Here is a 13,616-nt window from a genome sequence, read left to right as displayed (position 1 = left end):
CCCCCGCCACGGTGGGGGAGGGGTTCCCCTCCAGACCACCAGCTCCATGCCCCTGGGCTTTTGCTAGGCTCCTGCCTGTGCCTGTCCAAACCTTCATGTCCTTGGAGGCTCAGCTCACCTGCCGCCTCCCGACCCTCTGATCAGACGCAGTGCCTCGGCACACGCACAGCACGAGGCCGCACCTCCGAGTGGACGCCTATCCTTCTGCCTGGCAGTCAGCCTAGTTGCCAACTCTTTAGAAACCAGGCGACGTACCTGGGGGGCCTGCTGACCTGACTCACTGTGGCTGAGCCCCGTTCCCTCTCCTCCATGAATGAGCCCCTTTCGCCCCTCTGACCTCCAACGACTTCTCTCCTCCCTTTGCCCTCACCTTACCCTAACAGTCAGCCCAGAACTTCAGCCCTGGCCTGATCGCCCAGGTATGCCCTCTTCCTCCTCCCTCCCAATTCAAAGGCATCTTTCCCAGAACTGCTGGCCAGTGGTTGTGCGGAGCCACGTTCCCCTGGCTACCCTGTGCTCTCCCGGGGGACAGAAGCTGGTAGACAACCCCTCCCCATCCCAGCCTCCCCTGCACTTGGTGAGCCAAGGTTGCCTCATTCCATCGGCTACAAGTTTCCCTCAATTTACAGTTAAGGACCCCGTGGCGCAGAGGGGTTTAGGAGCTTGCTGAAAGCCACAGAGCAGGTACCCTTTGGGGTCCAGCATAGCTCTGGGAACAGGAGAGGATGCACCCTGGCTAATTGAAAACCTTTTATAAAGCTCGAAGCACCGAGTGAATTCAAGCCCGGGCTTCTCACAAAGTCTCTCCGTGAGAGACAGGCAGCCTGGTACAGAGGTCTCTCCTCCCTCCCCACTGGCCCTCGCCAGATGGGAAAAAAGCCACCACGTAGAAACATAACCTTTATTGCACACGGCGCTGGGTCTTTTTTCATAGAAAAAGGTATTAACACATAAGCATCTGCAAATTGAAGCAACTCCTGGTTTTCTTGGAACAGTAAAATCGCATGCAGTGTCTCTGAGTTGGGATTTTGGTCTTTGTCAAAACCACCTAGATTGGAGCGGGGGTGAGTAGGAGGGAAAAATTGCTGAGTCTTTGTGCCTCTGTCTCAAAATAGGGTGAGAGAAATATATAGATATATAGCTCGTCGATGTGTTCCTCTCTCTCTATATATGTATATATATCTCCACGCAGATTTTGGGGGGTGGGGGATTTGACTCGTACTGTCAAATTCTTTGTGCCCTGGCTTCATGGAGAAGAAGAAAATAGTTTCATTTGTACAAAAGAGTTCTATGTACAAGCGTTCATGACTTGGGGGGGTTTCGTCTGTCAGTTTAATATAAATAATGCAGGAAAACAGCCGCGTTGGTGTGTGAGGGCCGAGGAGCAGCTCTTCCCGCCGTGCCCTACACCAGGGTGTAGGATTTGGAGTAGGCGCCGGCCCCCTGCTTCTGAGACCTCCCTACCCCCGATGTGCTCATCTCGAGAAGTGAGTCCCTGGAGCCCCCCATTTTGGTGTGTGGGCCCCCGGCCCGCGGAGGCTCGGAGCTGGGGGCCGGAGGGGCAGCGCTGGGGGCAGCGGGGGGCTCGGCAGGGGTGGGGCCGGGTGCTGGGGGGGCCGTGCCGGCTGGGGGGACTGGCATGGCCAGAGTCCTCTGAGGTAAGGTGGCCGTGGAGGCGGCAGCGGGGGCCCCTGGGTGCGGGAGGCCCAAGGGCTTGCTGGCAGGGTCCAGGGTCAGGTGGCGAGCCTGGGTGTGGTAGGTTCGAGCCAGGTTTCGGATGGAGGCCTCTCGGGGTGGGACCACAGGGCAGGGCTCACGTCCATCTGCTTTTCGAAAGAAGGCCTCCGACTTGGCGTACAGGGGCAGGTTGCAGTAGTCACCTGGAATCGCAGAGGCAGAGGACGTTGCAGGCAGAGGCCACCGGGAACCAGCTTGTTCACCCCCCGCCTCACCCCAAGCCCAGTCTTCTCCCTGATGTGGCATAGGAGCCCCTCCACTGCCCGGGCAATAGAGTGGAGGAAGGATCAGGTACTTGACCTCTCTGAGCCTCAGTTTCCTTATCTGTGAAATGGGGATAGTCATATTTCCCTACAGGATTATTGTGAGGAGTAAATGAGATGAAGTATGTGAAGTGCTTTAATACAGGGGCTGGCACATATCATAGTTGCTCAATAAATTGACACTTATTGTCCAATGATCACTACAGGCTGGTCAGCTTCAGGGGGTAGAGAACCCAGCACTACTGAGGACGAGGACTTCCTAACAGTTCCAGCGGTCAGAAAGTTTTCCTTTACCCCAATGAGGAAAGGAGTATCACTCCCCGTCACTGACTTGGTTTCTTAAACTGCCTCCGTATGGCAGCTTCCAGGACCTCCACATCGCGACCGCTTTGCTCTGTGAGCACCTGCCTGTCTCCTGCCAGCTGTGCCCAGCACTTTAGATTATCTCATTTCATCCTCCCAACAGCCCCCAGGATCGGTTAGTACCTGTCTGCATTTTGCAAGTGAGGAAACTGAAGTTCAGAGAGATTAAATACTTTGCCCAGATTCACACAGCTAGAAGGAGCACCATTCAGGGCCACTGGGCTTTGAGCTTGCCATTGCTCCAGGCTCTTCTCTAGGTGACCTGGAGCCCCCACCCCTGCCTGTTAGCATGGCCAGTGCCAAGCAGACCAGACTCTACGTTGTTTGATGGTCTGTGCTTTGCACTCTGTGACCCCCGTGTCTGCTGAGGGGCTTCCTCGTAACCCTAGACCTGCCCCGCCAACCTCGAAGGACATATGCTGTGGCCAGGCCCGTGGGTCCGGTGGTGCCCAGGTAGGCCAGGTCACTGCCCACCATGACACGTGACCACTATGGTTTGAGCTGCCAGGTTTGCCCTTTTGAGTCTGGATTAAGTTCAACTAACACTGAGACCAGAGGCCATTGGCAAATGACCCATAAGCAGTCTCTTCCCATCCTGGCACAACTTCAGATTAAGAGAATGATCAGAACTTAATGAAACTCTACTGTGTGTCACACATCTATCTCACTGCTAATGCCCGATATGACAAAGCAAAGAAGATGCTATCATTGGCATTTTGCAAATGAGAACATTAAGGTTAGATGACTTGCCCAAGGCCACAGACATATTAAGAGGGAGAGCCATGATGCCGGCCCCACTACCCTGCACCGCCAAGGAGCCAAGCTGGGCTAGCAGGAGTCAGATGCTGGTGGGACTAGATCCAGCCAGGGCTCGTGGGGTTGGGGGCAGGGGACACAGCACAGGGAGGTGTTCTGAGCACTCACTCTTGTTGGCCCGGTGAGGGATGGGCACAGCCACATTTTTGCCGCGGTCGGCATCCTGGGGCTTGGGTGGGGAGGCAGTGAAGCGGCAGATGCCGGGCTCTGAGGGTGTGCTCATGGACGTCATGCTGTCAGCGTTCTCGTTGGTGCCTGTGGTCATCTGGTCAGAGGAGCTGTCAGAGATGAAGCACTCAGTGATCTCGAACTTGGCGTGCTGCAGCTGCTCCTCCAGCTTGGCGTGCTCATAGGCCCGGGCCAGCTCCTCGTAGGTGGAAGAGGCACTCTCAGTGGACACCATGCTGTTCCGGCCTTTGTCTGGGCAGAGAGAAGGCGTGGGGTTGAGGAAAGGAGTGGGTTATGGGGAGAAGGGTGTAGATGAGACCATACGGAGCAGGTCCCCTGCCCCTGACCCCAGCAGCCATCTGAAATCCTGGCTGGGGAGAGGACCAGGCTGAGAAGATCCTGTGAGGGTGGCAGTGGAGGCAGAAGTGGGATCTTTGGTTAACCAAGGGCAGAAAATCTTCTTTCTTGAAACTAAGCAACCACCCCTCGAACCTTCAGCCTTTTTTCCCAACAAACGTCCTTTGTACCATTGTCTTTGACAATTTTGGGGAGAGCAAAATGAAATCTTTCACCAAGCAGAGCTCAGTGAGATCAAGTGCTTTTGTGCCAGCCACACAGTGAGTCAGTGACCAGCTAGAAATGAAACTGACTTGTGCGTCGGACCCCATGAGCTGGCAGATAGGAGTTGGGAAGAATGGAAGGTGGAGATAGGTGCTGGGGACCTGGAAGGGTGGGCAGGTCGCAGACAGGGGCCTAGGCACACCTGTGTCCTGGGATAGACTGGCACTGTAGCTGTCACTCTCGGTGACAGTGACACCATGTTGAGAGCCCACAGTGCGCCAGTCAGAGGTGAGGGTACGGGCGGGTGTGGAGGCCTGGCACTTGGTCAGGGTCCACTGGCTTGAGTACCGGTTCCGTGTGCTGTGGGCTGACTTCACATTCTTCCTGGACACTGGATCTGCACAGAGAGAGCAAGAAATAACACCCTCCCATTGAGGACACTCAGGCCGGGGCAGCTGGCATTGACCAGAAACAGCAGTGGGGAGCAAGGGAGGGGGCAGAAGCAGCCTCAGAAGCTCCCGTGGGAATGCTGACCAAGCTGCCTTTCCTGACCTCGTGGCTGCCCCAGAGGAGAAGAGCAACAGAGTGGAGGGGTGAGGGCAGGGGACGGCACCCTGGCTCTCCCCACTCACCCCATCTCTTCTTTCCACCGGGGGAAGAATGTGATATCCTCTCCTGCTGCCTCCTGACTGTCCACTCATTCCCTATAGTCCTTGATGTGTCCTGTCCTTATGTCCAGAGTCACAGTACTAGAGATAGAAGGCCCTTGGAGAATAAGAATTCCCAACTGTCTCAAAATTTCTAAGGTAAGGAAACTGAGGCCCAGAGGGATAAGGTTAGCGATATGCCCAAGGTCGCTGCTAGTAAGTCTGCAATCGAGATCTCCAGACTCTAACTCCAGTGCTCTTTCCATTCTATTCCATTCTACTCCTGCTTCTCCCCCACCCACCTCCTTTTTTTTTTTTTTTTTTTAGCACCTCTGCCCCATGCTGTGCCCAAGACACCCTGTGTGAGAAGAAGGCTGTCCCCCTGGGAATAATGCATACTGGTTCCTGGCCGGATGTCAGACATGTCGATGAGGGGTCCTGTGCTCTGGATGAGAGCCGGGTGGTGCAAGGAGACACCGGTGCAGAAACTCTGTGGATTGACAGCTTGGCTGAACTCAGCATCTGTCACGGGGATGGTGGCCTTATCATCTCCTAGGGGAAGAAAGACAATCACCAGGAGTCCTTTCCAGATTTCTCTTTGTTTTTATCCAGTGATGAAGTCACAGAAAGGCCTGTAATTCTCCCCACTGGGCAAAGGAGGAAACTTATCCCTGGAGAGAAGCTGCAGTGAGTTCCAAGGTTGTTGGGTTGTTGATGGGGCTAGAGCCCTGGGCACTGGCGTGGGGGCTGAGGGTTGCCCTCCATGGGTTGTGGCCTGGGGAAGCACGCCCAGAGCAGGACAGAGAGCTTGTGGCACCTGTCACTCACCCAGCTGCTTGATGCCCTCTTTGTCCTCGATGAGCAGCTGGACCCTGGGGATGTCGATGTGTAGCCGCGGGCCCTGGGGTGGCCCTTTCACAGGGGTGTCAAAGCTTCGGTTGTTCTTGCTGTGGGGAGAAGGATGGGAGGTGGGTGGCTCAGCAGCCATAAGGGACTGGGGGGGAGGGATTTGCAGGACAGTGGGATCTTAGAGGCCTGGCTCCTACCATGGGAGTACAGAGGGAAGTCCTGCGTCCCCTGCAGGGGAGAAGGGGAAGGAGAGAAGAGATGAAGCAGCTCAATGATACCCACCTTATCAACATTTCTGCCAAACTCTTTGCATCTGTAAAACAATAGAGAGGGGGCCTGGGTGAGAGCGGAGTTTGAGCAGGATGACAATTAGAAAAGGCCTGGTGAATAAGGGGGGAGAATTCCCTAAAATGGAGCCGGGGCTGGTCTCCTAAGAAGCAGAGGAGAAATGTAAGGACCTATGAAACAGCCCAAAACATGATAAGGTTTCACTGCTCCCAATTCAGGATCTGGCTCAGGTCTGTTTTTCTTTCCTCAGATTTTTATCTAATAGGGAGATTCTTCCCAAAGCATAGTAAGTGGTCCATCTACTTCATTAATTGACTCTAATTAAACAAGACCCCATACAGCAGGCTGGAAATGGGCATCAGTGGAGGGTCTATCCTCAGTTATCTGCTGGAAGAGGAGAGTGGAAGGTGAAGTAGAGGTGGTCAATGGGAAGCCCCAGATGACTACATTTTCTTATCAACCAAGAGGCTTCACTTCTCCTCTAGGGTATCTATCCCAAAAAAATCCATGGGTGGATTTAGAGGTCTCTGCTTTGTCTCAGAGGAATCTTGAACTCCTCTGATCAGGACTCTCAGGTTAGGAATTTGGAAGAGAGGAGAATCAAAGGGCCTAGTTAATTCATCAGACACTTGATAGCTGATAATGATCTGTCAGAGTGAATCTTGCTAGCTGCATGTATGCATCCAACCATCCAACCATCCACCCATCTACCCATCCAACCATCCAACTATCCACCATTCATCTACCTACCCATCCACTCATTCTTCCATCATTCACCCGTTCAACCATTTATCCATCCATCCATTGATCTAATCATCCACCCATGCATCCATTTATCCATCCAACCATTCACTCATCATCCACTTATTTAACTATTACTCCATCTATCCAACCATCTAATCATCCCTCCTATCATCTAATCATCCATTCAGCCTTCTACCCATCCATCCAACCATTCCTCCATTTATATATCCAATCTTCCATCCGACCATCCACACCACTATCCAACCACCCATCTGTCCAATCATTCATTTAGTTACCCCACCATTCTAGCTATTCTTTCATCCAACTATCCACCCATTTTGTCATACATCTATCCATCAAAATATCCATCCATCTAAGCATCCACTCAATCATCCACCCATGTAGTCAACTGTTCATACAGTCATCCATTATCTGTCCATTCAACAATCCATCCATCCATCCGTCCATTCACTTATCCATCCATCCATCCTTTCAACCATCTATCCATCCAACCACCTATCCATCCAACCTTTCATTCAGCCACCCATCCAATCATCCTTCCATCTATACATCCTCCTGTCCAACCATCTATTCAACTTCCAACTCCAACCACCCATTCAGTTATCCTTTCATTTATACATCCTTCCACCCAACCATCTATTCAATCATCCATCCATCTAATCATCAACCATCCAACCATCCACTAAACCATCCATTCATCCATCCACCCAATTCCTGAACATCCTAGGGAGCATTACTCATTCCCTCTTCTGTGCTGTTATTGTCCACTGGCTTCTCACATTAGACCATGAGCTTTATACGGTCGTGACCCATCCCTTCTTCATTCATCTCTATATCCCTAATGTCTGGCAGTATCTATGATGTAACAGACCCAATAAATGTTTTCCAAATAAGGGAACAAACACTTATGCAGCAACTAATAGGTGCCAGACACTGTATTAGTCCCTGGGAAAATTCAGGTAAATCAGACCCATTCATGCCAGACTGTGGTGTCAGGTATTGAAAAAGGGGATGATATTCAAAATATTTAACACTGACTTGCATGGAAATTGCCCAGTCAGGACTGAGCACAGTCCTAGAAACTCCCTGTGAGTCTACTCCTTAGTGGCTGGATCCTAGGAAAGTTGCAGGGATCCCATGGCAGAGAATGGAGCATCCGGGGTAGAAGGGAGCAACATCTATTTACCAGCCAACATGGAAATGTTTCAATATTTTATCAATCGATATGGCTTTACCAGTGTGTGCCTCTAAATGTCAGCCCTGAGGGGGGCAGGCACAAGGTGCTGGGGGCACAGAGGAGGACGTGGTGAACAGCTAAGGAGGTTTCAGAAGGTCTGAGTGGCAGCCCTTCCTTCATGGGGAAACGGGCCCACTCCTTCATCCAGGTGGTGCTGTGAGCCACGAAGGGTGGCCGGTGTCTGAGTGGACACCCCTCCCAGAAGGCCCCTAGGAAACTCTCCCACCTCGAAGCCGCTTCAGCCGCTTCTCTTTCCTTTTCTTGCGGACGATGAAGAGCAGCGCCACCCCCAGCGTGGCCAGGATGACGGGGCAGCCGATGGTGAACAGCTTCTTCACGTCATCCCCCTCACCCTGAGCAGACTTGATGGGGGGGATGGTGCCTGCATGGGGGCAGAGGAGGGAATCCGATGTCCCTTACGAGCCAGGTGCTAGGCGGAGTCCCACAGGTGAGCTAGCCCTCTGATCTCGCTGCTGCCTTGGTGTCTGACCTCCACCTGCTGGCCCAGGGCCCTGGCCCTCCCTGCTGCTCCCAAATCTGCTCGCATCAGGACAGCCATGAGCAGCTGCGTCATTTTTACTTTGCCTTCCACTAATGACTTCCTGGTACTGTTTTAGAATTAGCCTGAAGTCTCCCAGAGTTAGTCTCCTGCCTGCGGGCGTTTAGTGTTCACTGCTAGAGCATGGATTGATGGGGTTAAATTTCCACTTCTAGTTGTGGAGTGGTGGCAAAGGGACAGCACAGGAGGGAGAAGTCAGGGCAGGACCCTGGGTTCTCTTCCCCAGATGGGGACAAACCCCACTAAATACCCTGTATCATCTCACTGCTCCCTCTGTGACATCTGTGAGGTTTGGGCGCCATCAGGGAGGTATGACAGGCTCTCCTGCTGACACAGCACCCCCCTTGCCTGTTTCAAAGTTTTGCTTGAGTCACCTCCTTCATGGAGCCTTCTTGTGTGAGCCCATCCCATTCTGATACTGCCTTTACTCTGTTTCCTAAACACACAGGGGGACTTGGGACTATGGGACCCTCTGAACTCAGCCCTGTATGTTCCTGCAATGTCTCTGTGCGCATGCATGTGTGGGTGCAAGTGTGTGAGGTACCCCTATGTGGCAGACACCGGTTACATGTCCCCAACGTGTCCCTGTGCTTGTCTGCATTTCCCAGACTTCCTTGCAATTAGATTGGACCCCATGGCTAGTTCTGGATGGCAGTGTGACCGGAAGTGATCCGTGCCACCTGCTGGCCAAGGCAGTTACAAACTGGGGTGCCTCTTCTATTTCTCTCTTTGGCGACCCTGGAGGCTCATGTATAAGACGGCACAGCTAAAAGATGGTGGCCGGCTACCCCTCACAGGACTTTAGCAAGAAACAAATCTGTACTGGGTTAAGCCACGAGGTTTCCAGTGTTTGCTACTGCAGCTTAGACGCTCCTGTCCTGGCTGATGTTCCATGTTAGCAGAGAGCTCCCAAAGGGCAGGACTTCACCTGCACCTCTGCTTCCCTCCCCATCGCCCTGAAACTCTCCATCTTTGGTGTTACTGACCTGCTGACCTGCCTACCTGCCCATGTGTCCGTCCATCCGTACTGGCCGCTGGTACACCTGCCTGCTCCTTCACCTGCCAGCCAGCCTTTCCCCTGCCTGCATTCCTGCCTGTTTTGCTACTTGTCCCTTTATGTGCCTGCCACTCTGCCCATTTCCTGGGCACCACCCCGCTCCAGCCTGCATGCCGCCCCTCCCACCCTCGCCGACTCACTGCCGTCGTAGTCCAGGGTGGCGAACTGGGCGGTCTCGTTGCCGCAGCCGGCGCTGTTGCAAGCCCTCATGCGCAGCTCATACCAGGTGGCCTCTCGCAGTTCGGTCAGAAACACCTCCCCGGAGCTGTTGGCCCGGAGGCCCTGCCAGGCCCAGGTCCCCTTGGGCCGGTACTCCAGGACGATGGCTGTGATGGGACAGCCCCCGTTGTTCCAGCCCTGCAGGTTAAGCCGAGCATGCGTGGAGTTGATGTGGGTGAAGAGGTGTTGGTCTTTGCTGAAGGAGGGCTCTGGGGGCCGGAGGGAGAGAGAGAGGTTAGAGACTGAGGGGGAGGGAGGATTTCCGTGGGGCAGCTGGGACCGCAGTGGCCCTGGGGCAATAAGTGGTTGGCACAGATAGGAGTGGGGATACCCCAGGGTGGAGAGGGAGGAAGAGTCAGGGATGGAGAAGGCAGATGAGTGCCACATTCTGCCAGCCTGGCGAGGAAGTGGGACCCAGTTTCTTCTAAGGGCTACATCAGGATGCTCTGGTGATGGGAAGGCTAAGTCTCCCTGTGTCCCTGGGCCCCTCCTCCCCTCCTTCCCCAGCCATCTTCCATCCATGCCCTGGTCCCCCTAAGCCCCCCACCCTAGCCTGACACTCCACCCCCCTCCTGTGTCACCCAGGCCTCACCCCGCCCGTGGGTCTTGGCCTCGATGATCTCGCTGATGCGCCCAGAGCCCACGCTGTTCTTGGCTGCCAGCTTCACCTTGTACCACGTGCCACACTTGAGGCTGTCCAGCTTGAAGGACCGCTCGCTAGAGCTGATGAACACGTCCTTCCACTCCTCGCTGTTGTCTACGGAGTACTGCAGCACGAAGCCTGCCCGGGAGGGGTGCCTGGCTCAGTGGGGCAGGGCAGGGCAGCAGGAGCCCAGCCTGGGATCCTCAAGAGGCCTCACTGGGGCTGGGCTCCAGGCAGGGGCAGAGTCATCGTAGGGGCATATGCAAATTAGATGCAAATCTGGAAGGTCCCTAGGTCCAGCCCCTGGGTGAGTTTCTCTCTTTGCCTCCAGTGTTGGGGTTTAGGGCCAAGGTGGGGAGGGGAGCAGAAGAGCAGAGCTGTGAGGCTCACAGGGATCCTGTTTAGACCCTGGCTGCTCCTCATGTGGTCCCTGAGCAGCAGTTAGAAATGTGCACTCTCAGGCCCCGCCCCAGACCTGCTGGGACCGAGTCTGCGCTTGTACAAGACGCCCTGGTGCTTCACATGCACGTTCAAGGTGGGGAAGCCCTGGCTGAGCACATTTGTCTCCTTTGACAGACAGGGGAACTGAGGCTCAGAGAGGAAAACAGACTTCTTCAGGCCGGTGCAGCTCACAAGTGGCGGGGTGGGGGGTGGAGGGTTTTACTAAAGCCAAGTGCACTTCCCATGACACTTGAGTAGTTTCCTTGTGGCTGAACCCCGCCCCCCCCAGCCATTTCCTGGGTGTTACAGGGACAGTGGTGGGAGTAGGTGAAGCCCTTTCTCTGCCCCAGGGTCCAGAACTCCTCCCCCATCTTCCCCTCTTCCTCCAGACCCCTCCTCACCTCGGATGGAGCTGCCCCCGTTGTCACCTGGAATCCAGGTCAGGGTGATGGACGAGGCTGAGGTTTTGGAGACAGTGAGGCGGGGCTGGTCGGGGGGCACTGTGAGGGGAAAGCCACCAGCCATCAGCGCAAAGGGTGAACCCAACAATGGGGACGTCGGGGCCGAGGGCAGCAAGGTACTGGCTCTTCCAGGCTCCCACTGCTGTTCCCTACCCCTCCCGCCTCCCGTCCTCCTGCTCCTCTGCCCCACCAAGGATCTGTCTCCCCAGAGGGAGACCAATAACCATCCAGTAACCCTCAATCTCACGCGATGGAATTCCTACCCCTTCTCCATCCCTGTCCCCACCGAGCCTGCCGAGACCCACCTTGCACCAGAAGGTTGACAATGATGGTGTCGAAGCCGCCAGTGTTGGTGGCTGTGCAGGTGTAGTAGCCCGAGTCCTCCGCCTTCACGGCGCGCAGCAGCAGCGTGCCATTGGTGTGGATGAGCCGGTGCCCGTCCATGGACACCGCGATGGCCGAGTCTTCACTGCAGGGCGAGGGGGCGGGGGGTGCGTTATGGCAAGCACCCCTCCATCTTGAGGCCCTCCCCCAGGTGTGTAGGCAAATAGAGTTGGGAGTGGAAGGAGGCTTCCCAGGGGACCCTGGGTTCTTGGGGTTTTGCTCAGCACTTCCTGGAGTATCCAGTAACCATGGCTTCTTCAACCACCCAGGGAGGTCCTTGGCTCCCAACCGAGGGGAGCCAGGGAGGCCAGGCCTGCTGGAGAGAGTAGTACCTGTGGGCCCTGCAGGGCCTCTGCTGGAAGGAGGGACACCCCAGACTCTCTTCATCATGACTCTTCTACTATACCCCTCTCTGTGGTCACCCCATTCCTCCAGGGTGTCGCCACTCACCTGTCCTTGGTCCACTTCACAGCAGGCGCTGGATCTCCCACTGAATTGCACGGCAGCCGAACGTCTTTCATCCAGGGTGTCGTCACAGTGCCCCCAAATGAGATGATCTTCGCTGGGGCTACAGGGAAGAGAGGATGAGGGCCACCCCACTTCTACCCCTGAACATGCCCTGGGCCCCCTTTCTCAAGGCTCCCCAGATTTACAATTCAAATCTTCCCTCCCCTACCTGACCTCCACCTTGGGCTGGGGCGGGGGGTGGCCACTGGGGCATGTCAGCTGGGAGCAAGTCAACAGACATTTATCAAATGCTTCTCAAGGACCAGGGGTCACATGAGGCTCTGAGGACTCAAAACATGAATAAGATCTATTCCCTGTCCTCAAGATGTCCAAGAGGGAGACAGAGACGTTAAAAATCATTACAGGGTGAAAAATACTATGGCGGGAGTAGGAACAAGTAACCAGGGAGCACAGAGGAGGAGCAATGAACTCTGTCTGCCAAGTGAGTGGTGGAGGCGCTGGCCGGGGAAGGCTTCTGGAATTGGAGGCTTTTTTTTTTCTTAAAGAGGGTCTCACTCTGTCTGTCGCCCAGGCTGGAGGGCAGTGGCATGATCATAGCTCACTGCAGCCTCGAACTCCTGAGCTCAAGTGATCCTCCTCAAGCCTGAATTTAAAGAACCAAGTGCCCAGATGCCTCGGAGGGTCATTGGGGACCCACGGAGCCGGGGCCCTTCCTGGGTGGAGGGACAGTGTGAGGTGGGTGAGTCAGCAGCTGGGAGGCTGGGGTGCAGGCATGGGGGTGACGGGGCTTAGAGTAGGGAGGTCTGGGTGCTGCCGAGGGGAGGGAGAAGGGCAGGCTGCTGGGGCCAGACGGACTGGCCAGGCAGAAGGGCCTCCACAAGGGGCATTGGGGTCCTGGGGAGAATTCGAGTTTCTCCAGAGACCTGGGTCCAGACCTGGTCCTGCCACGGGCTGGGGTTGGCTCCCTGAAGTCTGTGTGTCTCCGTGTGCGAGCGTGCATGTGTGCCAGTGCGTGTACGGGGGACAGCTGTGCTTGTCTGTCCTACCTTTCAGGGCAGCTGTGAGGGGAATGTGCTCTAGGAAGTACCAGGCTCTCTGGAATGTGTCCTATTTAATGCTCACAGGAGAAGGGACCAGCCTTCTGTCAAGATGCCCAGGTCCTCAGACCCTGGCCTCTGGGCCAGCGCCACTGTCCTGGGAGGGCCACGGGCTCTAGGAGAAGGGGTTGGTAGGGTCTGGGAGGTAGTGTTGGTAGCACCCGAGAGGAAGCTAGGTAGTGGCGCTGAGGCCATGTGGAGAGAGCCCTGACTTGGCGCTGGAAGAGCTAGCCCACCCCGTCTCAGCTGTCTTTGGGGGCCATGCCACTCCCGTCTCAGCTCGCTCAACTGTGGAATGGACAACACACCCTGCTGGCAGGGCAGGGCTGACGCTCTTGAGTCTGAGCCGAGGGAAGCTCAAGTCACCCCAGGAAGGGTGGCTGGGCTGAGCAGGCACACCCCTCCTCGTCAGTCTGGGCCCTGGGATCTCAGGGCTAGAGAGCTAAGCGGGTCCGTAGTGGTGGGGGGAGGAGACAGGGCAAGAGGAAGGGCCCAGGGAGGCCCAGAGGCCAGTAAGGACCAACAGTCCTGGGCTGGTTGTGGCCAGTTCCTACGCCCCAGGTTTGGGGACAGGCTCAGCCAGGTAGCTCCGC

General features: G+C 55.4%; 1 protein-coding gene across 1 annotated transcript in view; it reads right to left on the bottom strand.

The window, feature by feature from the left end:
- Nucleotides 1-887: 887 nt before the first annotated feature.
- The window catches only part of DSCAML1 (DS cell adhesion molecule like 1), a 327,539-nt gene continuing 314,810 nt past the window's right edge, over nucleotides 888-13,616 (bottom strand). Inside the window, exons 22-33 of the mRNA XM_069468885.1 lie at nucleotides 11,909-12,026; nucleotides 11,380-11,543; nucleotides 11,015-11,113; nucleotides 10,122-10,310; nucleotides 9,451-9,738; nucleotides 7,921-8,076; nucleotides 5,687-5,717; nucleotides 5,384-5,502; nucleotides 4,955-5,107; nucleotides 4,111-4,305; nucleotides 3,288-3,599; nucleotides 888-1,880 (exon numbers count right to left, since the gene is read on the bottom strand). Coding sequence (XP_069324986.1) covers nucleotides 1,405-1,880; nucleotides 3,288-3,599; nucleotides 4,111-4,305; nucleotides 4,955-5,107; nucleotides 5,384-5,502; nucleotides 5,687-5,717; nucleotides 7,921-8,076; nucleotides 9,451-9,738; nucleotides 10,122-10,310; nucleotides 11,015-11,113; nucleotides 11,380-11,543; nucleotides 11,909-12,026 — 2,300 coding nt within the window. The 3' untranslated portion in view covers nucleotides 888-1,404. The remainder of the gene's footprint in view (nucleotides 1,881-3,287; nucleotides 3,600-4,110; nucleotides 4,306-4,954; nucleotides 5,108-5,383; nucleotides 5,503-5,686; nucleotides 5,718-7,920; nucleotides 8,077-9,450; nucleotides 9,739-10,121; nucleotides 10,311-11,014; nucleotides 11,114-11,379; nucleotides 11,544-11,908; nucleotides 12,027-13,616) is intronic.

The sequence above is a fragment of the Eulemur rufifrons genome, chromosome 6 (assembly GCF_041146395.1).
Source record: "Eulemur rufifrons isolate Redbay chromosome 6, OSU_ERuf_1, whole genome shotgun sequence".
Taxonomy (NCBI): Eukaryota; Metazoa; Chordata; class Mammalia; order Primates; family Lemuridae; genus Eulemur; species Eulemur rufifrons.
This window is presented reverse-complemented; position numbering and strand designations above follow the sequence as displayed.